At 35.6% G+C, this 26665-nt stretch overlaps 1 protein-coding gene across 23 annotated transcripts in view; it reads left to right on the plus strand.

Moving 5' to 3' along the window:
• The window catches only part of ADGRL3 (adhesion G protein-coupled receptor L3), a 682677-nt gene that overhangs the window by 494856 nt on the left and 161156 nt on the right, over positions 1-26665 (plus strand). For 19 of the 23 annotated variants that reach the window (XM_049092995.1, XM_049092994.1, XM_049092973.1 and 16 more), the window contains 4 exons: positions 1031-1069; positions 19421-19604; positions 20506-20628; positions 25957-26165. In XM_049092995.1, coding sequence (XP_048948952.1) covers positions 1031-1069; positions 19421-19604; positions 20506-20628; positions 25957-26165 — 555 coding nt within the window. The remainder of the gene's footprint in view (positions 1-1030; positions 1070-19420; positions 19605-20505; positions 20629-25956; positions 26166-26665) is intronic. The other 4 variants (XM_049092977.1, XM_049092986.1, XM_049092984.1 and 1 more) reach the window with 1 other exon arrangement.

Genomic DNA, 26665 nt, shown 5'->3' on the forward strand with positions numbered 1-26665 from the left:
CTCATTGAAGACTGCATGAATTAAAGTTGGGAGAGTATTAGCCACACAAAAGGCATCAGAGTAACTGTTTCTTTAACCTGGGTAATTTTCTCCTTCCACAAACAAGGCTACTGAAGGCAAAAAAAAAAAAAAAAAAAATAGAGAAGAGGAAGGAAATCACAATTTAATTCATGAAATTTTATGTCACTTATTTAAAGAGGGCAATTAAGCTTATTACTTATTTATTTCATCAGCAGAAAAAAAAATGTTTGGGATTGAATATGAGTTGTTATTAACCTTTTGCCCAGAAAAACATCACTCTGTTTGCAAGCAAATAAACAAAAACAGGCTTCTTATGCCACAGAAGTTTCTAAAATGTATAAGGTTTTTTTGTTTTGTTTTGTTTTGTTTGTTTTTGGTGAAAACTGTGGAAAGGAATTATTCAAGACATAATAAAAGCAGTGATAAATCGGAAGATTAATCACATTCTTCCAATTAGAAGTTACTTATCTGTTGGTATTTTCCCCTTGGAACCAAATAATCGTAATGAATGGGCACATCTATATTTCTGATAAACAGAATTTCTTGTGTTTGAACATATGGTTTGTGGTGCATTTTAACCATCTACCTAATCTTTAAGCCACAAACAATGCAGCTTCCAAATTTTTGACATAATTTACTTAACTTCATATGTCTTCATTTGTGGCTCATGAATGAACAACTAACCTGATGTAAAATGAATCATTTCAAATGACTGAAGTATAATGATTTTTACTAATTTCTACTAAATTTATTCCAAGATTTCCTGCCATCATTAACATCTTTCTACCATCCAGTTTTTGCTTGGGTTATTCTGAAAAGGTGCTGGCGACTAGTTTTCAAGCCATTGCTTTACATTTTGCTGCTGCTTAGCTTTCATTCTCTTCTAGAAAGTAGTACACAACAAAATAAGGTGTTTTGTGTAGATGTGTTCTTTTATTTTTCTTGTTTTCTTCTGTCACTAACTTGTTTTTTCTATTCTGTGTTTAATCTGCTGTCTTAATGGATTCAGCTTCAGAAAAGAGAGCGCTCTTGCAGAGCCTATGTCCAGGTACTTTCTGCGTTTTTATAAATGTGTTAAGTTGTTGAATTGTCTGTTGGTGGTAGCATTTATGGGCATCTGATAGATAAATGATAATGTACCCTGTTGAGCTAAAGGGATTTCAGGGAGGGCATGAAGTGTGGGAATAGAGGGACTTACGTTGCAAGGGTATGTGCTGAAAAGAAATTTGGCAGTGCCCATGCTCTGTCATACAAGATGGACAGAGACCAACAAGGAGGTATAACTTGGCATGTGACCATTTTGATCATAATTAAAAGGTGAGTTGGGTGTCCTATATAAATCTCTGATTTCTGCATAGGGGTATGTATGAAAACATTTCATGAGTACATTGGGCCAGCTAATATTTGAGTAGCAGATCATTCAGAAATGACATTAAATCCAAGTCCTCTAAGACAAATAATAGTTCAGAATACTTTCAGGCTTCTGTACCAGAATGTTCAACCCATGCTGTGACTGTCTTACTTTCCCACTCACTATAAACAGTTTAGTTCTGATATAAATGTAATTTTTCTCCTGTTAACATGTTGCAATTTGTTCCTAAGCAGGGTAGAAAACATTCCTATGTTTATGGGTTCTGTGTGAAAAGAATCTCAGAAACAATCTTTATAGTTATTTTTACAAGGGAGGAAGGCAAGAAAGCAGCTTAGAGGTGGAAAATTTTTCCTTTTCCCCCTCTAGGTTTTTTGGCTGGTCTAATAATTAAATTGACATAAGACAGATTAACAGTAGAAAAAAAAAAATGATTCCAAATGTATAGGAGCACCCAAAACATGTAAGACTCATATGAAGCTTGTATATCATCCTGAGCTAAGAATGGGATAGGGGCCCGGGACTTCACAAAAGAGGGAGGAAAATAATTTACATCAAACATATTAGATAGATAAGCTTTAATATTCATTTTACTTTGTAAATAAATGAATGTGTATGAGGAACGTTCTGTTGTTTTTGTTTTTTGTTTATTCTCCTAAGGTTTTGGGAAATAGATGATAGATAGATAGATAGACAGATAGATAAAACCTATCCTCTTAATATGTGCACTAGGTAGAGAAGTTGAAGTATTTTGCAGCAATGAAAGCTGAAGATAATTTTTGAGCAATATTAGGATTGTTTTTGATTGCTATCTATGCTATCCCCTTAATGGGGCCTTGGAGATAATTAACCTTTTGGTATTTAAATCTATGAAATGCATGGTCATTCAAACATGAATCTCTGATGGAAAATTAATAGCACAGTTTATTCAATGGCTGATTTCCTGGTGTTATAATTGACTGGCTGTGAATAAATGTTTCAGCTATTGACTAAACATCTGATAAGACCAAATACAAACAGAATATTTGTGAAGCAGAAATGCTCTGCTCACTAAGACATGGCATTACTTCTATTCGTTTTAATATAGATTATTACTCTGTGAAATTCTAGAGTAAATAATACTTTAAACTTTATTTACTCTATTCAAATTTTAAAGACTTGTCTGATGTTCCGTGTTGTTTCTATGTTTGGAGAACATTCTGAGCTATTCTGCGAAATAGGTATAAAATATACTGGGAGTACTTTATTAATTAAATTTGAAAAAATATAATTGCTTAGGTATCATGAGATTCTTTTAAAATGTGGCTTTTCCATGGGTACAAGCAGTGATTCTTCTAGGTTTGACTTTGGTTTGACTTTGACCACCAAATCCATTTAGCTTTTAATTATTTAGAGGTACGATGTCTAGTCTATGAATATCTGGTTCCATCTTTTACTTCTTCTTCCTTCCTACATTTGTTTATTTCACTGAAAAAGCACAATAAAATATGGACTATCATCTGTCAGCCATGATAACTGATAATGGATCTGTAGGGGAACAATCAAAAGGTGATTGCTTTGATTTTTAAAAATAATATGTGAATCCCCCAATACTCATTATGCTTGCACATCCACAATTTTAACAAAAATCAAACAATTGGGTCCAATATTTGTTTCATTTAATTTAGGTTACACTGAAATCTCTGTTTACTATCAAAAGATAGAGATAAGTCATAGTAAAAAAAAAAATTCATTACCATGTCTTGGGCAAAATAGATACCTTCATTTAAGAAGAGAGTGTTAAGTTTTATACCAGAGAAGACAAGTAAGGCTTGTGTTACATATGTGTATTAAATAACTACTCTGATGTCCCATATTAATAGAAGTTACCTTAAAGATGAAAATGAGTTAGCTGAGATCAGGAGAGAGAGGTCCGACCCAAAGTCACACACTAGCACCCATGGCACTAATGCCTCAAGTGCTTTCTCAACATCAACAATTTATTTTTAAGAATAAATGCAATCATTAGGCACTAATTGTGTAGCCGTCACCGTGTGGCCCAGTTTGCATAAATTCTTATTTAATATCCACACTAATCCTATAATATAATTATTGCTATTTTTAACTTACAGTAGAGAAAATAAGGCCCAGGTGGAATTAAATGACCTTCACAAGATCATATGATAGTAATGGAGGGGGTCCTGAATTCAAAGCTAGGACTTCCTGACTCAGAAGCTCATGCTCCAAATCCCTAGGATACCACTGTTACAGAACTGACGTCAGTTTTGGTGTTAGGAGTCAGGATAAACCTTCTGATTTATGTTTATTGATTTATTTTACTGTATGTCAGGGATAATATAGAGTAAAATAGTTTTATTTTTTCTTTTTGTTTGAGATTGAGTTCAAATGGCTCTATAGCAATCATTTTGTACTGTTGACTAAGTGCAAATGCACACATAATTTACTTCAAGGTCCTTTTGTTTTCAGAGGACACTGTGATAAAAAAAATTATCATATTAAGAGAGGGGAAGAGCAAATAGGAAATACAGTAACTCTGTTAAAGGAGTATCTGTCAAACTGTTCTCCAAAGTGACCACACCCTTTTACATTTCCAACCAGCAATGTAGGAAAGTTTCGTTCCTTCACATCCTCAGCAATGCCTGTTATTTTCTGTCTTTTTTGATTATAGCCATTCTAGTACAGGTGAATTGCTGAAGTCCTTAACTCCAGTCCTGGAACTGGAGAAGAGGGGTGTGGGAGTGTAATCTGTGAAGCAAGCAAATGTCATATGGCTCCAAAAAGAGATGTGTGGTTTTCATGAGACTCTGGGAGGAGATTGTGATCTCAAACCACTTAAGAACAACTGCTTTCATGTTCTTTAAATGTAAGCAGAACTTAAATTTACTTCTTTTTTTTAAATGACTTTATTTATTTATTCATGAGAGACACACAGAGAGAGGCAGAGACATAGGCAGAGGGAGAAGCAGGCTCCTTGCAGGGAGCCTGATGGGGGACTGGATCCCGGGACTCCAGGATCATGCCCTGGGGCCACCCAGGCATCCCTAAATTTACATTTTTTTCTCATTTTTAAAGTAGTAATGTTTGTTAGCATTGTTCTCTTCTTTAACAGGAAATATTAAGAATTACCAGCATTCATTTTTCATAGCTTTCAAAGCAAGACATTTCCCTAGTTAAGATATATATATATATATTTGAATTTTTGTCAGCAATTCCTTTTGCTCTCCAGATCTCAGAGGCAGCACATATTCCTTAAGAGAGTCTGCAGTCGGATGACCTTGCTTAGTGGGAAATATAAGTACATATAATTATTAATATGAATCTATGAGTCATTCTTGGAATCTGCTATTACCTCCACAGTCAAGTTGAGAACTGATCAGAAAAAATTTCTAGATTGATGCAAATGAATACACACACACACACACACACACACACACACACACACACATATCCCTGGTTTCATTCCTTCCCTCCTTCCTCCTCCTTCCTTCTTTCCTTTCTTTCTCTCCTCCCCCTCTGCTGAAGCTGCCACCGCCACCTTCTTCTTCTTCTTCCTCATAGGTCTGTGTTCTTTAAAGCCTACAAAGTATTTGGGGGCACCTGGGTGACTCAGTTGCTTAAGGGTCTGCCTTTGGCTCAGGTCCTGATCTGAGGATCCTGGGACTGAGTCCAAGTGTTGGGCCCCTTCCTCTGCAGGGAGTCCGCTTCTCCCTCTGCCCTTCCCCACTGCTCATGCTCTCTCTCTCTCTCCCTCTTCTCTCTCTCTCAGATACATAAAAAATCTTTAATTTTTTTAAAAATCCTACAAAGTATTTGAAACAAACCATCTGTTTATTTCAATTCAGAACTATGATTTGCTCATTACTTACTTACTTTGTTTTTGCCTTAATTATCCACTAGATATCTCTATCCTAGGCGCTAGCAGTGCAAAAACAATATCTGTTTTCGACTGTGAAAAAAACCCACATAATAGTTAACAACAAAAACATTCACAAATTAATAGTTGAGCACGGGGCCCAATAACATCATCAGCGCTGAGAATACAGCAATGCAGGTAACAGGCAAAATCCTGCTCTCCCTCCTAGGGTAAGATTTCTAGGGGCAGAATAGAAACAATACAGTATGGATGTGAAAAATCTGGCATATGAGACAATGATAAATACTAAGGAGAAAAAGAAAGCAAGAAATGCATCACTGAAGTGACATTGGAACAAAACAGTGAAGGAAGAGGAGGAGTGAGCTATGTAGGTATTCCGGAAAAAACACTGTAGCAGAGTGACAGAGAGTTTCCATAGTAGAAATATGCCCATGGTCCAGACGTCCAGAGCAACTGGTGTGTTGTAGAGGAGAAGATGGTCATGGGGCATGAGTCTGGGGGGTGTTAAGGGCCCAGATCTGCTAGACCATTGTAAGGATGCTGGCTTTTATTCAGAGAGACACAGTAAACCACTGTAGGCTTCTGAGCAGAGCGATGACATGAGCTAATGTGTTTTAAGAGTGAAAAAGTAGATTATTGCAGGAAAACTAAGGGCTGAAGCAGGGTGACCAAGGATAATAATGGTCAGATAGAGTATGGGTATGAGATCTTGGGATAACTACTCAGGTTCACGATTTTGTTTGTTTTGTTTTGTTTTGTTTTGTTTTGTTTTGTTTGTTTTAAGTATAACAAACAGGACTTACTAGGAGTTGTATGTGAAACCTCAGAGGAAGAGGAGTCCAAATGACAGTGCTTTATGTGAGCAACTGGAAGGATGAAGGAAGTCACTATTTATTGAGATGGTCTGTCTGTGACCAAGTTGGGACAAGCACAAAAAAGAACTTCAACTTTGGGGCATGTCCACTTTGCGATTCTTATGAGGTGTGCAATGCAGATGTTACATATTCAGTCAGATATACAAGCGTGAAGGTCAGCTCAGAGGTCAGGCTAGAAAGAGACATTGGGTGATGTTTCACTTCAAGTGACACTCACAGCCAGTGTGCTGGATGAATTCATCAAGGCAATGAACATAGAAAGAGAAGAGAAAAGAATCTAGGAAAAAAAAAAAAAAAAAGAATCTAGGATGAGCCCCAGGACACTGTTATACTCCCAAGATGTCAGGGAGGCCAAAGAACAACTTGAAGGAACAGAAAAGACCTGCAGAGCATGGTGTTCAGAAATCAGCTCGGGTTCTTTTTTACACAGAGGAGGAAGTAATGTGAAGGGCTGCTGAGTCTGCTCAGAAGTGCCAATGCAGCTTCTCAAGGATTAAAAGTAACGTCAGCTTTTGATTAATTAACAAAAAAAAAAAAAAAAAAAAATCCCAGAGCCCTTATATCTATATTATGATATGTACTATCTAAATAAACATTTTTACCTATTCCTTTCATTTTTTTTTCCTCTCTAACGCAGACTTTCTGTGAGCCAAAGTTGCTACTTGCACCTTTGACAAAGTGCAAATTGAATTATGCCCGTTTTACTTGTCTGCCTTTGGTGCATAAGACAAGGAGGATTCTAACCTCCATTTATACTGCTAGGAAGAAATTAATGAGTATTTTCAAGTTCCTTGTTTGGTCACTTAATTGGCTGTGTGACAAAGAGCTCCGCGGTGCATGTCAAACAACTTTCGGAGGCCTCTGATGATTTGTGCTTTGCTTGACTTGTGATACTATTCTGTGTGGCCTGTCAGGCTGGATATCCTTGTTAAAGTGGCTAGAATAAATTGGCTAGTGGTGTGCATACAATGTAGTATATTAACTACAGCAACAGGGAGTACTTTTAGCAGCTCTTTCAAGAGATTTCGATGTTTGCCCATAAGCATCAAAGCCAACCCAAACTTTCATTTAATATAATTAAAAGGACATCTGAAAGTAGTTTGAATCACAGCAGGTTCTTGAGGTTTGGTAACCCTTTGTTAAAACCCTGTGAACTTAATATATTTCACAGCTTGATAAATCTGCACTTGATTTGTGTCAGTAAGAGAGAAAATATAAATCTGCACCCTGCGTCTTTCTGGTGCCCTGAACCTATTGCTGAAAGACACTGAGATCAAAGAAAGTGACTTCCATCTACAAAACCAGAGTAGTTTTCTTTAGATGAAGAAGTCGTAAGGATTCTGTCCTGTAAGGTGTAGTCATTAAATGCTGTCATAAAGCAATCATTGAATCAGAAGACAGTAAAACCATATGTAATGTATGCAGAGTAAATTATACAGGTTATTATTTAATGCGGACAGGTCAGTTCATAAATCTAATAATTAAAAAAGCCTCCATAAGGATGACGGCAGATGTTGATGACGGAGATCCTCCTCTGACGTGCAAAGAACATCATCCTGGGAATCTCTCAAAATTCCTGTGGTGAATGTATCAGGCCAACCAGTGATGGCTGCCTTACTGAGTCATTTCCGACTCTTCCATTTTGCACATTTCCTATAAATAAACAAAATATTCCAGCTGCTCTTTGTATATACTTGGTTTATGAATGTTTCAGGAAGTAATCCTTATGAGGCTTAAAAAAAACCTTCTGTTTTTAAATAAAATATTTTCCTCTAAAACAAAAATATTTTCCCACTTTTCACCAAGATGTAGCCTGTCTTGTAATTTTTTAATCAAAGCCCGGGTCACTACTTAATTGTAAAATTGTTAATTTAAAAAGCCTTTCTAATGCATCACTGCTCTCTGAAATGCTTACCTGAAGAAAAGTTTTCAAATATATAGAAAATAAATAGATATTATTTCTGTGCAAACACAAAAAGAATGAACATCAGTTTACTTTGTTAGTGCTTTAATATCTTTATGATCACATAAGCTAACCAGAAGGAAAAAGATATTAAAAATAGCATTACAGATTTAAGATCCTACTTTGTAAAGTTATCATTGCCTTTTCTGGTGCAGGTCAGAAAAGAAATAGAAGTTTTAAGGTGTAATTTGCAGTAAAGTAGTTGCCTGATGACTTGGAACCAAACAAATGATTTTTTAGTACTGCTCCCAACAGAGTTATAATTTTGATATTTTCCCTTATCTAATGTATGAATTTTATACAGCTGGTAGTAACAAAAACTTAGCTGGGTGGCTTAAACAAACCAGGGCTTTATTCATGTGCATAAAAAAGAAATGCAGATGATGTAGTCCAGGATTAGCATGAAAATTTCACATTAGAGATGGAGGCTTCTTCTGTTTTTCTATTCTATTATCTTTAGCACATGGACTTCCATCCTCAAAATGAGCCGATGGCTACTAGGTTCCAATCATCACTTCATGCAAAGCTCTGCACAGGAAGAAGGAGAAGGACAAGTAACTAAACGATTCAGTGTCCAGTGAGTCTATGTCTAAGTCAAAGAATGTTATTGGGCAGCTAGCATTCTTAGAGGCAACCAAAAATACTTTTTTTCCCTCATGTAGTGGTATATGTTGATATCTTCATCCAGTTTTTTTTTTAAGATTTTATTTATTTATACATGAGACACAGAAAGAAGGCAGAGACATAGGCAGAGGGAGCCTTGTGTGGGATCACACCCTGAGCCGAAGGCAGACACTCAACCGCTGAGCCAACCAGGCGTCCCCCAGTCCCCCATTTTTGATATAATAAGCTGCCATAGATTTATGACAATATAGGGTTACTTTTGCACCCTAACTACAGATTAAAATTCTCTTTTGATTATTCTGTTAGTTACAGTCTTGGGCAATCATTTTGTTAAAAAAAGTTATTCCAATCCTTTTCAGATAGCATTTTTCTTCTTTTTAAGTAGTAGTAGTAGTGGTAGTAGTAGTAGTAGTTGTTTTAATAGCTAATAGCTAATATAGGCACATGGTTTATATTTCAAAAAGTAGGAATAATAGAACTATCTTCTCGCCATGGCTTTGGCATTGCTAACTTCAGGGCGTGCCGCTCACCCTGTGATCTAGTTGGAAGGTGCCTCCTGGAGTTGTGTAGTAACAATCCTCCCTTCCCTTCCTCTCCCCAGACATTCAGCTCTCCTTCAAAGCAATCACTATTAGTAGCCTCTTCAATATCCTACCAGAGAAGACTATTTTTATTCTTATCCATGTTTTTATAATATTTTTTTCATAAACCTTATCATACAATCACAAAACAGTATTGTTCTCTCTGCTTACAGTAAGGACTTTGGGAGTAGCATTGCTCCATTGAAAGGACTAAATGTGCAGAGAGAATCACAAGGTAGCCTTGTATCATGGTTCACATCAAAGAAACAACGTCACTCGTCATCAGTAGGAAGTGGGTTGAATAAACTGGTACGCCAAATAGTGGAATACTACTTAAGCCACAGAAGGAATGAGGTAGATGTTGCATTGATCTAGAAAGGTGGGTGTAGTGTATTAGAGGACAAAACCAACAGGCAAGCAAAACCCAACAGATCACAGCATTATTATAGTGATCACATTTGTTGGTATGTACATGTAGATATTTGCAAGTCTGGAGGGACCCACAACAAATTGTCGGAGTGATTTCTACTTTAGGTGAGGTTGGTGGTGGTGTCCCATAAACAGACTTTCAGGTTTTAATTTATATACTTCTGTATTAAACAATACTGTTTTCAGGCATGTACTTTTTGTTTTAAAATAATATGCATTATTTTATGAATTTATATGTCCTACTTCAAAGTAAAAATTCATAAAACTCAATTGATTGTCCCTCAAGAACTGCTTCTCTGTGATTTTTTTCTCTTTATTTCACAAGCATTCTATCAGTTCTCAGGGAAAAAAATATCTAGAGTCATTATTATTTCAAGAAGGGCGTTGGGGGTATTTTTATGGTCGAGTTCATTTTGAAAGCAATGGAAAGTCTCCTCCTTTACCTTCTGTGATACCACACTCTTCTGGCTCTGTCTTCTTCAATCTGTGGTGTTGACTATTTTTTCTATATTTTCTCCTCTATCCTGAGTGTTTCTGGGCCATTGATTCTGCTTCTACCACTCAGTTTATTTGCGTAATGTCAGACATACCAATGGCTTGCTTCTTTTTTTTAAAGATTTTATTTATTTATTCATGAAAGACACACAGTGAGAGAGAGGCAGAGTCACGGGCAGAGGGAGGAGCAGGCTCCATCTAGGGAGCCTGATGTGGGACTCGATCCTAAGCCCCCAGGATCACGCCCTGAGCCTAAGGCAGATGCTCAATGGCTGAGCCACCCAGGCGTCCCCAATGGCTTGCCTCTTATTTAATTACATGATTCCTAAACCTATGTCAAGAAGAGATGTTGAGGGTTGTCTGGGTGGCTCAGCATTTGAGCATCTGCCTTTGGCTCAGGGTGTGATCCCGGAATCTAGAATCCAGTTCCGCACTGAGCTCCAAGTGGAGAGCCTGCTTCTCCATCTGCCTATGTCTCTGCCTCTCTCTCTGTGAGTCTCTCATAAATAAATAAATAAAACTAAAAAAATAAAAATAAAAATAAAAACAGATGTTGAGTAGTAAGCTACAGCTAAAATGGTAACAACATGCCCCAAATATGCCACATTGGAATATTGATTCTTTGGGACTGAAAGGAACAAATGCTCTAAATTAACCCTTCTCTTCCATTAGTTTCCCCTATATTTTTTCTAGTTATCTTCCCACAGCATACTCTTTTTGAAAGCTTAAACCCTTTTCCTTTATCTTGTCACTTCTTCACAAATGAAGAAGTATTGTTTGTTTGTTTATTTATTTATTTATTTATTTATAGATTTTATTTATTTACTCATGAGAGACACACAGAGAGAGAGGCAGAGACACAGGCAGAGGGAGAAGCAGGCTCCATGCAGGGAGCCCAATGTGGGACTCGATCCCGGGTCTCCAGGATCACGCCCTGGACTGAAGGCGGCACTAAACCGCTGAGCCACCCAGGCTGTCCCTTGTCCTTTTATTTTAAAAAATTATATTATTAACATAAAATACTAGATAAAATTTATCTCATGTTTATCTCATGTCAGTTTAATTCTCAGAGCTTGGCATTGAACTGGTATATACTCTAAGAGGGTAGACTAGAGGGAAGGTTTTTCCTCCCTTGCCAGGCTTCCATAGACCTCTTAAATTGATTCCATTCAAGTACTTTGCACTCAGAATGGGTACCCTTTACCTTTTAATGAACAAAAATCGGTTTCTCTTTATTTCCATCTTAAACAAGTGCCACCACATTGCCTACGCTCAGATTCCATGCACTGCACTCCTTTATTTCCCTTACCAACTAACTTTAATTAATCAACCAATTTTGAAAAATACCTGTGGAATCTCTACTTTTCTTTATCCGCAGAGTCAGAATGTATGGATTTGAACCCTAGTTCTGCCCTAGCTTAGTTAATTAACCTTTAGCAAGTTATTTCACTTCTCTGAGTCTCCGCTTTCTCACTGCAAGATGAGGATCATATTTGTTTCTGCCTCATTGGGTTATTGTCAGAATTAAAGGAGTTGATGCATAAAGCATTCAGATGAGAGTTTGGAGCATAATAAATATTTTGTTAAACATTATTTGGAAGAGAAAGAGAGAATGAGCGGGAGGGGCAGAGGGAGAGGAAGAATCTGAAGCAGATTCTATGCTCAGCGCAGAGCCTGCTGTGGGGGGCTTAGTCACACAACCCTGAGATCATGACCTGAGCAGAAACCAAGAGTCAGGTGCTTAACTGACTGCACCACCTCCAATACTCAATAAGTATTAGCCATTATAATTTATATCACTCCTCTACTTTTTCATGGACTTCTTGCTGCTTTTAGGAAGAATTGTACATATCAAACATGTTATGCAAACTTTTTTGAAAACTAGCCTTCACTCACTTTCCTGCCACTGAACCACTGGCACTCTGCTCTGCTATGGGAAATCTTGTCAGTTCCTTGGAGGTGTCTGTTTTGTCTGATTGGTCAATATTGAACTTGAGCTTGAAATTTTACTTCATGGAGCCTATCATAATGTTTGCCATGTTTCTACTTGTTTAATAGTCTGGCATTACCATATTGTCATCACTTTTAAGGACAGGAAAGTATCTGTCTTTCTTGCAGCACCCAGTTGAAAGTACCTAGTTAATATTTGTTGAATAACTGTTGAGTTAGCAAGAAGTTTAAGTCCAGTTTATAGCTCTATTTAATTCCTGTAACTCAACATAGACTTGACAGCATTCAATCATTTAATTCTAATTGAGATTTTTTAAATAGTGCAATAAATTGCAGTTTGCTAAAAACAGTACATTTTTTAAGCAACAAGGGATCTCTTAAAGAGGCAGAGTCTTTTCTATGAAATTTTAGTTTCATCTTGTACTACTGTTCAGGCCTCTTATCACTATATTAAGGTCAGTTGTGTTATATAATCTAATTTTAATTAAGACTTGGAAATGCCAACACTTCACTGTAATATAAAAGGGAGTCCAGAGATTAGTAGTTTTTATATGCTTAATAATATTAAATGACAGTGATTATAAAAAGAACCTTAGGTTATTGACCAGATGTGTAAATATCAGTCACTGAACTTGACTTCTAATAAAAAAAAAACAAACAGTAAGTTCAAAACTGTTTGGAAGACTCCTCTAACATTTGATCTTTAAAATTTTGATTTGAATCTATATATAAATGTATGTTAGAGTACAATGTGCCCTATTCAGTAATAGTTTTAAGCTTTTGTTCTATTTACTTTATTCTCAACTGATAACCTTCATATCAAGAAATCAAAAAGGAGGAATTAAAGAAAAGTTGTTTTATCTTTTCAAATTATAAATGAATGTCAACTATATTATATATGTAATCATGTATTATATATTACATATGATATACTATAATATTACATATATACATATACATATCTATGGTATATAATGATATATTATATATGATATATACATATATATTTGGGTATATAATAACCCAAACTTCTATCATACTGAAGATCTTCTAAGATCTGACTGCTACTTACTGCTTCTCCCACTACACTCATCTTTTTTTTTTTTTAAGATTTTATTTATTTATTCATGAGAGACAGAGAGAGTGAGAGAGAGAGAAAGAGGTAGAGAGATATAGGCAGAGGGGGAAGCAGGCTCCATGCAGGGAGCTCGATGTGGTACTCAATCCTGATATTCCAGGATCACGCCCTGAGCGGAAGGCAGACACCCAACTGCTGAGCTACCCAAGCATCCCCATACTCTTCTTTTAACACTCTCTTTCCATGCACTACACACTCTCCTCATCCCAAACCCAATACATTCCTTGCCTTAGAACCTGCTTTGTTTTGTGTTAGCCGTTACCTTGCTTATTGTGTCCTTTTGCCTTAAGTATCCTCATCATAATCAAGGAAAGTTTATTCATCTTTTAGTGTCTAACTCAAAATTACACACCTTCTGGGATCTTTTCTTGATCTTTCTCTGTAAGAATTCATTTACTTTTTGTCCCATATGCTGTGAGTTTTTAGCTCTATTTTGTTTACCTTCTGCCTTGGAGTGTAGACAAATTGAAGGCTGACTCTGTTTTCCTTCTCTTTCCTCACCTCCTCCAACAGTGACTTCCCTAGTTCTTTGCATATCATACATACTTAATAGGACCTCATTGAATTGCATTGAAAGTGGGCTTTGGTACACTTAAAAACATTTTGGAAAGCTTTTTGTAGAATATATTTTTGTTATGCCTAGTGGTTTGCATTTACTACAATAGCCTGTGGTTCTGCTTTTCTCCTTTTGAACTCTGATTGTCTTCTTAATTCCCTGTAATTCAGCCTGTCTACGTGCCAAACCCTGTGATAACTGAGCACTTTATTCTCTCAGAACACCTCTTGGGAGACATGGAAAAAAGTTATAAAACTAGATGTTTTCATTTCATTACATTACAGATGTTTTTATTTATGTGTTTTATGTATTTATTTTATGTGTTTATTTTATTTATTTGTGTTTTATTTATTACAGACGTTTTCATTTCTATTACATATAAAGTCATTAATGATTTGATAGTAAAGGTAGGTGATCTTTGCCTAATGAACATTTTTTTGAGTACCTAAACTGTCTCAAGGCAGTAAAATTGACCCTGGGAAAACACCAGTAAACATGGTCTCTCCCCTGAGAACATTGTAATCTAGTGAGAGAGCCAGACCATAAGTGTGGATAGTTCTATTCAAGGTTTTTAAATATGAAAATAGGAACCTATTATGGCAGTGAATCTCTAAATGATAATGATTCAGATATTGACTAGTTACTAGGTTTTTTTTTTTTCCATTTATACTTACATATTCTTTGCTCTTCTAAAACCAATACTTTAAGAGATTTTTTTTTTCCCTACTGTCATGAAAATGGAGATGACTCACTGAAGTATGAATCTTCATTAGATGGCAATCATTCAGCAGAGTCATTGAACACATATATGCCAGGCAGAGTTTTGGGCACGTATAAATGACACAGAGTTGCCCCCTCATGAAACATAAATTTCTTGAGTGTGAGATCTGAGATAGCCATGTAGATAAATACATATTTTAGGTACCTTATATAATGACATGTGATACAAAGGAAACAAAACAGTAAACAGAGTTAAGGGTGGGGGCATTCTTCCTAGCTATGCTGATAGTCTAAGACCTTTTTGTACCTGAGCTAAAACCGGAATGGCTTATGATTAGAAAACCTATCTTCAGAAAAATGCAGTAATGGTAAAGTTGCATACCTTTTCACAAGCATTCATTCTATTTGGGTCTTTAATGGTTTTCAAGTAAGGAAGGAGGAGTAACTAAATTCTCCAGGTGATTTTGCTTAGCTAGTTCTAAGATTTACGGTTCACCTAGGTGACATTAACAGATCTCTCATCTGGGATCCCTCGGTGGCTCAGCGGTTTAGCGGCTGCTTTCAGCCCAGGGCGTGATGCTGGAGATCCGGGACTGAGTCCCTATATCAGGCTCCCTGCATGGAGCCTGCTTCTCCCTCTGCCTGTTTCTCTGCTCCTCTCTCTCTCTCTCTCTCTCTCTGTGTGTGTCTCTCATGAATAAAATCTTTTAAAAAATAGATCTCTCACCATTGATCCTAGGTATTTCACAAGCATATCCTCTTGGAATAAAGACAAAGATGGTACTAGAGAAATAAATAGCTGGTGTCCCCCCAAATTTTCACAGTAGTTAGAGCAAAGAAGTAAGTCCTCCCTTTTGAAATAGTATGATTATATACTTTATAACATCTTTTAATAAACATACTATAACTATATGCTACAAGTAAAACTAGTAAAATGAATTTGCCTAAATTTACTAGTCCTACCATCAATGAATTTTATGATAAGAGGTCCAATAAAGTTGTGTAATGCGAATATATGTCCAGAAGGATATGATACGCTCATGATCCTGGTATGAATCCGAGTGACTTTTATACTTTATACATTTGATTTTTAGAAATAGTCAAAAGTCACTTTAGAGTCTAGTGATAAACTATATAAAGAGTTATATCGAATAGCAGAATGCCCCTGACTACCCTCAAATTGAAACATAATGAAATTTATTTTCTTGTATAGTTCCCACTTTGTTGATTGGTTAGAAAACATAAATATGTCCAAAGATGCACTGAAATTTAGTGACAACTAGAATGCAAATTTCCAATGCCATCTCCTATTCAGTTTCTAGTGTTTTGAAAAAGATAATAAAGTGAGTTGACATTTAGTTTCTCACAAGGACATTGGTGATTAAATTCACTTTTTAGAAATATAGATTATTTCAGTCAGTATGCATCCAAACCATTAAGTGATTTTTGTTGTTTTTTTCCTCAGGGATCAAAGGACTTTTTTAATGTAAATACGGGACCAAGTGTATTTTCTTCCAACTTTATCATGTAAATTTTAGATCGGAAAAATATTTATAGCAGAAAAAGAATCAGTGAGAGCTGTTGGACCAACTGCCTCACTTTAGTCCAATTCATTGTATATTCCCTGTTCAACTTTGGTTCTAAGCATAGTTAAGCTCATTTCCTTGTAACCAAATAAAATGAAAATCAACTTGTCTTTAAAGAGATGCTGTTGAACTAAGAAGGGAATGCAAATAACTTGTTTGACAAAAAGAAAAATGAAAACCACACACACATACATAATGACCAGATGTCATCATTTGTGGGTAAAACATACAAATGCAAAAATGTACAAAGAAAACAAAATAGAGATATTCTTTTGTCGTTAGAGAGTCGGACTACTTAATTGACCTGATTCAACTGGTAACAGGGACATGTCAGCAAATTTGGAAAGTTTAAGCAAACCGCATTAATTATAAAGCTATTAGGATTGACTTGGCCATGCTGTCTCAGTAGTAGAAAACCGGTCAGTTTTTTCAAAACTCTAAAACATACATTATGAATTATTTAATATACATGCTCCTGTACTGTCCTAATCCTCAAAGATTCAGGTGATATAGTCTTAGTAGTTAAGTTGTAAGACAGGTTTATTCCTGAACATTACATTGCAGAAGTTAGTCCTTGCGGCTCTCACTTCAGAGCTAATGCTTTGTAATCACCACCAATGATGTGTATGTGCTTCATTCACTGAAGACCTCTCTTCTTCCCTAGCTGGACTTTGCTATCCAATGCAAATCAACATAAGACTACACCTTAAACACATATTTTGAGGCAGGCAACATAAATGCATTTATATTGCCACGCAATATAAAACGCTTATACCATCGTCTCAGATTTACAGATGAAGTGCAGTTAAGTAACTTGCCCAACATCATACATCTAGAAAGTGGCACAGTCCAGGTCCACACTTAGCAGATGTGGTTCCAAATCCCATACTCTGATTTTAGCACTACAGAATTCTGTCTTCAGCCCTTGTGCTGAAATTCCCTTGCATTTATACTTAAGCCATCATGACAAGTGCTTTTTAAAGAATAAATAAATATTGGATTTCTGCCTTAACCCATCCAGGTTTTAGGACCATGTATTATTATGTCTGTCATTTCTATAATAAACTTGGAAATCATTTGGGCTTTAATAGAAAACTTCTTTAAAGATTATGATTCATTTGGAAAGTGCAATTGTTGTAAATGTGCTTAAAATTTATGACTATGATAAAATATTGCACTACATACATTTTCGGATGCAAAACTAAGATGATTTAAAAAGGGGCGCCTTCAGTTCGTTAGTTACCAATTCAAATGTGTTATTTTACGTAGAACAGTCTGTTGTAAACAGGTGGCTTTTTAGAACCTTCTCAGAGTTGACCATAGTTGTTTATTTTTGTTTTTTCTCTTTCTTCCTTCTTTTGCATTTCTTAAATTAAAAAAAAATTAAAAACAGTAAAGAGCAGAGCAGAATTATTGTATTATCCCCAATAAAATTTTCTCTGAGGTCAGGTTTAAATTCATCGGTTTAAGATTCTTAACTAATAAAAAAAAAAAAAAAAGATCTTAACTAATGTTACAACGGCTGTCTCTAAAAAAACAGGCATCATTTCTCTTGCATGTGGGATTTTCAGAGCATTTCTAATGAATTCAGAGGATCATCTACTCGCAGAAAGAATATTTCTTTGCACTTAAAAGGTCGATGTTCTCTGGCTTCTGAAAATACCTAAACTTGTTTTGTTCATTTGTTTCCAGTGTGGCACCTCCTTTTTGGCATATCCTGTTGGCATTATCCCTATAAAGAACTTCCTGGAAAGCAAATCATTTTGTTGTGCTCGGAAATGCTTTTGTCTGGCTTCTGGGTCATGCTTTAAACTCAGAACACATGGCGGAACTAAGCCCACTATGGGAAAACACCCAGTTATTAAACTCCTGAGAGATTTTTTGGTGTTTTTTTTGTTTGCTGTTTGTTTGTGTGTGTGTAAATGATGCAAAGTACTCAAGTTGCAAGTATAGGACTATTTTCCATACAAGTCCATTGATGTTGATTTTTGGCCAGAATTTGGAGTAGCTGGGAAAAATATCAAGAAAAAACAACTCTTATCAAAAGGCAAATTAGTTTTTGAAGCTGGTGTTAATTGGCAGCCAAGGTGTTTCATTATGAAGCTGAATTTTTAACAGTTGTTAGTTGGTTACTATGAAAACACCAGCCAGAAGAAAACACTGCAGTGTAATGGGTATTTCTTCAGTCTCTCTCAATCCTTCTGCCAACGTGTCAATAATATGAGTCTTGTTTTAAAACGCCCATGCACTGCCCAGAAAGTGCCTGTTTCGGCTATTTATTCAAATCTGTTTCTCGATTAGATGCATATTTCATAATCAACGGGTTCAGGGATGATCACTTTGAAAACTGCAGGTGTTGTATTTTTCTATTTTGTAATTCTCTGTTTGAATGAAACCGTAAGGAGACCTTATCGGGAGAACTGGTTTTTTTTTTCTTTGTAACCTAGAGCATAAAGCTAACCATGGGAAATATATAAATTGTAACTAGGGAGATGATTCTTTTGGATGAAGCCATGAGAACTGTGGATCTTTATCTCTCTATGTACCTACTGCTGATTTTTTAAAGGAAAAACACCTGAGGGCCACAGGTAGCCAAGTTCTGACTGTTTATTGCCCTCCCTAATAGTAAACAGCATGGAGAAGGTTTTTCTCCGCACGTAACATATCCAAAGCCCCTAGGAGTGTGTATGCTTTGATATTTTTCCCATCCTGACATTTTACCAACTGGCTAAGAAAAAAAAAAATGGTTTGCTCAGTGGGTCCTCAACCTATCTATAGGCAACAAATTCTTGTATCATCCTGTCTGTAGTCACCCCTTTAATCTCTGTTGTATTCAGCATTTAGTTTTATGGTGATACTAGGGAAAAATCATTTTTGTGGGTGATTTGATAAAAGTGTTGGTTTAAATTACTTGCCAACAGTTCCCCAGCCAAATAATTTAATTATGTGATTATAGTCTTATTGAGGCCATTGCTATTGATTCTAAGAAGCAAGCATGGATCTATTTGTTGTCCTTCAAAACAAAAGCTGGTTTTTCTCTTGCCTTGCAGTCTCGGCTAGGGTTTTAACAGAACAAAATAATGAATGCTTCTGCTGCAGCATGTCACAGGGGAGGCTGGGACAATACTGAACTCATGCACACCGCTGATCCTTGCTTGCTGAGCAACATGTACACCTGGATTTCTGACAGCTCTGTGAGTTCACTAGAGACCTCTGTCATTCTGTTCATCCTCTTGTAGGCAATGGTCGAGACAGTTAACAACCTCCTCCAGCCACAAGCCTCAAATGCGTGGAGAGACCTGACTACAAGCGATCAACTACGTGCAGCCACCATGTTGCTTGACACTGTGGAGGAAAGTGCTTTTGTGCTGGCTGATAACCTTTTGAAGACTGACATCGTCAGGGAGAACACAGACAATATTCGTAAGTGGCCTTTGTTATACAGAAGAGCCAGAGACCCTTGTACAGCAGAAGAGAGAAAAGAAAAAAAAATTATGGTAGCACAGATATTATGAGTGATTTTTATTTCAGTGGAGATAAGTGATTTTTTTTCTATAATTATATCACCTGCCACTGGCTTAAGAGGGTCCTCATAATCATGTATGTTATCCTCCATAAGACATTCCAATATTGGATATCTGAGCCTGAAATCACTCACAGTGAGATCCATAAGTTAGTTTTTATGTCTGTATGTATCTATGTATTGCATTGTACTATCTAAATTTTATCTTCCTAACACAGTGCTTACAGGTCACTTCAGTTATAGTAAGAATGTCTGAATTATGTACTATAAAGAAATCAGTCATTTAAGTGAAGGTGATAAAACGATTTTTTTGTAATTGTGTTATTGGCTCATAAGGAGTATAAATCTATTTTTATTGTGCATAAGGATATAGCTGACAGTTTTATTTCAGAAGATTTGATAAAGCTCTTTCAAACTTATTAGATTTAAAGATAGATCAATATTGATATGATAGTGCAGCTCCAGATTATAAAGAGACGTTTACTTAATTCACGAAGATAATATTTTGAAAATAAATTTAAAGTAAATGACAGAGTATAAGCCTTTGAGTTTGATTTTTTTTTTAATTTTAGGCTTTATAATGGATACATTTGTATTCTTATTTACCTGATTTAAACAATTTTTGCCTTATTTTAAAGAAATACTTTCAAAATAAAGCATTGAACTACTATAAATTTTGACTACTAATAATTAGTATAACAATAATTCCAGTGTTTTGATTTCAGAAATATTTAAATGATTTAGGAACTCATCTTGGGTTGTGTTTCTCAATGAACAGTGATAACTCTTTGCCATTAACAGAATTGGAAGTCGCAAGGCTGAGTACAGAAGGAAACTTAGAAGACCTAAAATTTCCAGAAAACATGGGTCACGGAAGCACCATCCAATTGTCTGCCAATACATTAAAACAGAATGGCCGAAACGGTAGGTTAGAGTTTATTTGCTAAGCATGGTGAGATTGAATTCTCATCAATGACTTGTTTTTTGGCTTGGGATTTTAGACCTGCTATCCAAGAGCTCTCCTCTCATTCAACTGTTCTAGCTCTCCTCTTCCTCTTCCTTTTCTTTCCTATCTTCTGTGCCAACAACATCACAATATATTAGGTCTACAAAATTCTCAGGCACATTTGAAAATTGTTCTGTACAATGTCAGAAGCTTAAATCTGAGAGGAATTAATGAACAACAAAATACAGATATCTGACTTTTTTCTTGAAAGGAGTTGACAGATTTAGTTTCAAAAATTTTAATGAGAATTTTACTTCTAATTTTAAGATTTTATTTATTTATTTGAGAGAGAGAGAGAACAGAAGCAGGGAGAACAGAGAGAACAGGCTCCCCATGAGCAGGGAGCCTGATGTGGGGCTCCATCCCAGGACGGTGACATCATGACTTGAGCTGAAGGCAGATGCTCAAATGACTAAGCCACCCAGACACTCCCCTCCGCTTTTTAAGATTTTATTTACTTATTGAGTACTTCTTTTTTTTATTATTTTAAAAGATTTTATTTATTTATTCATTAGAGACACAGAGAGAGAGAGAGAGAGAGAGAGGGGCAGAGGCACAGGGAGAGGGAGAAGCAGGATCCACGCAGGAGCCCAATGTGGGACTCGATCCCGGGACTCCGGGACCACGCCCTGGGCCAAAGGCAGACACCAAACCGCAGAGCCACCCAGGGATCCCCTTATTGAGTACTTCTAATTTTAAAATTAAATGATCTATTTTTTTTTCTTATTCACGTTTTTTTGAAGGCGTTTCTATGAGTTTTCTTTGCAAAGCATATGGAAAATTTCAATGTGAGATGATTTAGGGAAAAGGAACTGGTCAGTTCAGGTCAATTGGATACAAGATTAAATTCACTGACTATAATGAGAATTAAATAAACTCACGGAGAAAATGTATCTCCAGTGTGACTAGTACCAAATTTTTAAAAACATACTTTTGCCAACTAAATGAGATCCTTTGACCTGTTAGGTGGTGGGAAGATGCCCTCAGGTTGTAGCAGCCAACTCAAAGGTGGCATATCATAGTGGAGGATGAATAGTTTTAAAGAAAGAAGATCCTGTTGTATGATACCAAGAAAAACAAATTAAGACTGTTGTCAACAGAACAAAATTTTTTTAAGTGTTGGAAATCTTACAAGACTGACCTTATAAGTCATTATATTGCTAATTTGACTATGTGAATTTTTCAGGCAGCAATAAGATTTTCTAAGAAGCAAAATCATATTTCTGCATTAGCTTTCCAACTGATTTCCCTCTGTCCACTCTTTCTGCCTCCCAACAGAATATCCTGTTGACAAAGAGTTCTTCCCGAAATGTCAATCTGACCAGTTTGTGTTCAATTGCACGTAAAATGAAATCAGGTGGTGTCACTGGCCACCATGTGCTTGTTCACTTCTTTCCTGCCTCATGTCTGCCCCATTTCCTGTCCATTGTTAGCATGCCCACAATGATCCCGAAAGTTTAGTCTGGATTCTTTTTCATTTTTATTGAGATATATGGGACATCTAACTTTATATTAGTTTCAGGTATACAATGTAAAGATTCAATATTTGTATGTATTGTAAAATGATCAACACAATAAGTCTAGTTAACATTTATCACCACATAGAGTTATATTTTTTCTTATGCTGAGAACTTTTAAGATTTACTCTCTTAGCAACTTTCAAAATATCCATTACAGCATTATTAACTGTAGTCACTATGCTATATGCTACATCCCATGACATTTATTTTATAACTAGAAGTTTGTACTTTTTGCCTTTTCACCATTTTCACCCATTTTGCCAAAAATTTTGCCATTTTCTCACCGCCCCCTGCCTGTGGCAACCATCAGTTTGTTCTCTATATCTATGAATTTAGTTTGTTTTATTTTTAATTTTTTTGGATTCCACATATAAGTGAGGTCATACAATATTTGTCTTTCCCTGTCTGACATATTTCACTTAGCATAATGCCCTCAAGGTCCATCCATGTTATCATAAATGTCAAGATATCATTCTTCCTTAATGGCTGCATACTATTCCCTTTTCTTTATTTGTCCATTCATCAGTGGACACTTGAGTTGTTTACATGTCTTAGCTCTTGTAAATAATGCTGCAATGAACATAGAGTACAGGGATCTTTTTTGAGTTAATGTTCTTGTTTTCTTCATATAAAAACTCAGAAGTGGAATTACTGGATCATGTGGTAGTTCTATTTTTAATTTTGGGGGGACCTCCAAAATGTTTTCCACAGTGGCTGCACCAATTTACATTCCCATCAACAGTGCACAAGGATTCTCTCTGGTCTCGTCTTGATTCTGTTCCTTGAATACACCAAGAGTGTTTCTGTATCAGATTTTTGTTTTCTTCATGGAATGCAATTTTTACAGTTCTTTACATAGAAACTTCTCTGTCATTCTCTGTTCAGTATAAATCTTACCTCTTCAGGAAGGGAAGTTTTCATCTGTCTCCCTGAAGGTACATCATTCTTTCCCAAATGCTATTTTCCCACTAGCCAATTTTATGCCAATGATTTTTCATGGCGGTTATTCACTTAACATTATATGAAATACTATAATTATTATTTTTAAGTGGCCTGCTTGTTATCTGACTTTCCTTCTAGGTGGTAAGCTCATGAGAGCAGGGGAATTTTTTCTTACTTGTTTGCTGGTGTAACCCTTGTGCCTGGCATATGCATAAACTTCCTAAGAATTTATCAAATAAATATATGACCTTTCAGGTACACAGCTAATGGCAATTAAAATATGGCTATATTAGTCATACTATGTTTTGTGTTCATTTATTTTATTTATTAAAGTAGTGTGTGTGTTTTAGGTCACATTTAAGCATTACTTTTGCATTGCAGAATATATAACAATTATACGTGACTAAAATGTATTGATACAACAAGGGGGAATGTCAAGGAGACACTATCCCATAGGTGGAAATTGGTAGGAATTATCAGTCAGTTATCAAACAGTTACAATAAAAGTTGTTACTGTCAACCAGAAAGGGGAAAAAATGTTAAGTTTAGCCTTCCAAAATTTAGTATTTTCATATTAAACCTAGAGAAAAGAACTAAAATGAAATGCTGTGTTGTAACACACAAGAAGTAGTTAGTGAATTACTGTTGTTTGCTCAGTACTGTGTTAACAGATGTGGGTTGGAAGCTTTAGAATGCCCCTTTCCTTTAGGTAGCTCTTATTATAATTATAATCATTCTACTGAATTACTGAAAGGACGATGGATATCTCATAGAATTACTGAGAAGCCTGGAGAATCGGGCTCAGAAAACAAGAGCCAGGAAGCTGACAGCAGCCTTTATCATCACACAGAATCATTGCTGTGAGATGTCACTGCTGCCACAGGTGAAACACAAGTGGAGGCGGCTACTGCTGCACCACCCCCTGCTTCCGTGTCACGAGCTTCTGCAATGAACTGAGGTCAGAGTCTAGTGCATCCAATGGGAGGCATCTAGCTGAGGTGCCCAGAGTAACCTCTTTGCAAGACAGGCTGAGGAAGCAAATATATGTCCATTTTGTGTCCATAAATCCCTGATAGTAGTGAATTTTCCAAATATGGGAGCGCAGTTTAGACGTGCTCCTCAAAAGAAATATATTAAAATTTCTCTTTTTTTTTTCCACGTGACTCTGAGATTCAGGGATAAGGACTGAGACTTCCTCATCTTAGTAACCATAGTAGTCAGGACAGTGCTTGTGAGCCGATATGAATTCATATCAGAAGTAAGACACAGGGGTTGGTGTATTGTAAGAAAGAAAATATGGTTGATAGCATGTTAAAAGAAGGTTAATTGTATAGAAGATTGCACATAAAAGATAATCATAAGAGAAAAAAAGGTGGAAGGATGTATGGAGAAAGTGACTATCAAAGAACATAGTAATTGAGTTTTAAGACAGATAAGGATTTTGAATAATTGTTTTTACTTTTGATTACAATTGAGATATGACTTACATACAATAAAATGCACATAGCTTAATAACGAGCTTGATGAATTTGACAGTTGAACATTCCTCTGTGATATTACATAAAGTAAGACATAAATCTCTTCTATTACCCAGAAATTGTGACCCCTCCCAGTCCTCTCCCTATCTGATGAAATTACTCTCATTACTATCTCTATAGACAAATTTTACATGTTTGTAGACATTATATAACTGGAATCATATAGTATGTACCCTTTTCTGTCTGAATTTTTCCACTGAACATAGTATTTTGGGGATTTGTCATCATGCTATAATAGTTTATTTTTTGCTCTCAGTAGTTCTTTAGTGAGGCATAGTATATTCCATTATATTCGCATGCCATACTTTGTCTATTGGTAGATTTTTTAGTTGTTTCCCTTCAAGGAATATTATGAATAAGGACAATATTAACATCCTTATACAAGCTTGTTTTGTTTTGTTTTGTTTTCCCTTTGCAGATACCCATTTTCACTTATCTAGGAAATATAGATATGCTTAACTTTATAAGAAATCACCATTTTTCCCAATAGTTGAACTATTTTACATTTCCACCAGTGGTGTATAGGAGCTCTAGCTGTTCTACAGCTTTATCAATATTAGTGTGACCAGTCATTTTGATATTATAAATTCTGGTGGGTATGAAATGGTATCTCAGTGTGATTTTTCATTTTTCCCTAATTACTAGTGATGCTGAAAATTTTTCATGTTTCTATTAGCCTTTCATATATATTTTTTCTAAAGTATGTGTTTATGTCTTTTGCTATTTTCATGCATTATTTTCTTCTTATTGATTAGTAGAACTGCTATATATAGATGTGTCTCATATATATTATTGTTAATGCTATATTTTGATAGATACATTTTTAATTTTGACAAAGCACAGTTTACCGTTTTTTTTTTCTTTTATAGTCAATGTCTTTTTGGTCTATCCATGTCATTCTTGCCTACTCCAAGATCATAGAGATTCTATATTTTGATCTAGAAACTTTATGGTTCTGGTTTTTATGTTTAGATCTATGATCTGTCTTTAACTTTTGAGTACAGAGTGAGATAGGGATTGACATTCATTTCTTAAAATATTGATATGTACTTTATTCAGCATCACTTGACATTCCATTTCTCATGAATGAGTTGGCACTTTGGTTAAAATGAATGCTTAATTTTGTTGTGATTATATACTGTATGGATTTGATTAGAACTTAATTAGAACTATCTAAATTAAGTGGAATGTACAGAATAATGAGATTTTCTTCCCAACCTATAATTCATATTTATATTTATTTCAGGAGAGATCAGAGTGGCCTTTGTCCTGTACAATAACTTGGGTCCTTATTTGTCCACGGAGAATGCCAGCATGAAGTTGGGAACAGAGGCTATGTCCACCAATCATTCTGTTATTGTCAATTCCCCTGTTATTACCGCAGCAATAAACAAAGAGTTCAGCAATAAGGTTTATTTAGCTGATCCTGTGGTGTTCACCGTTAAACATATTAAGGTAAGAAAATGGCATGTTAAGTTTGTTCACATTATCTATATTTGTTATAGCACAAACAAGAAGTATATTAATTTTCTTGAGTTTTTTCCTATTATTTGACAGATAGCAATTCATTATCTATAGAATGATAGTGGTGATTTTTTTTTCTAAGATGAGTGAGAATAATTCTTGAATTTTTAAATGCTTCTGATACAATATTTGTAGATAGATTTATAAACGTGTCTCCATAATTAAAAGAGTTAGCAACATATTTAGTGAAATTGGACATGGCTTCACATATGATGTTACAAGTAATTATGTGTTTGTGCATAGACATATCTTTATGTATGTACAAAGATTGTATCATAAATTGAACAAAGATTTCTAAAGACCATCTTCTCAGAAATTGCTTAGAGTAATTAAATCCTTTATAATGTACTTTACTTTGAGATTAGTTGAAGTCATTCTGAGATATCGATACTAGTATTCCATTAATATTAAATTTTTAAAAAGTAAATTCA

The sequence above is a fragment of the Canis lupus genome, chromosome 13 (assembly GCF_003254725.2).
Source record: "Canis lupus dingo isolate Sandy chromosome 13, ASM325472v2, whole genome shotgun sequence".
Classification (NCBI taxonomy): domain Eukaryota; kingdom Metazoa; phylum Chordata; class Mammalia; order Carnivora; family Canidae; genus Canis; species Canis lupus.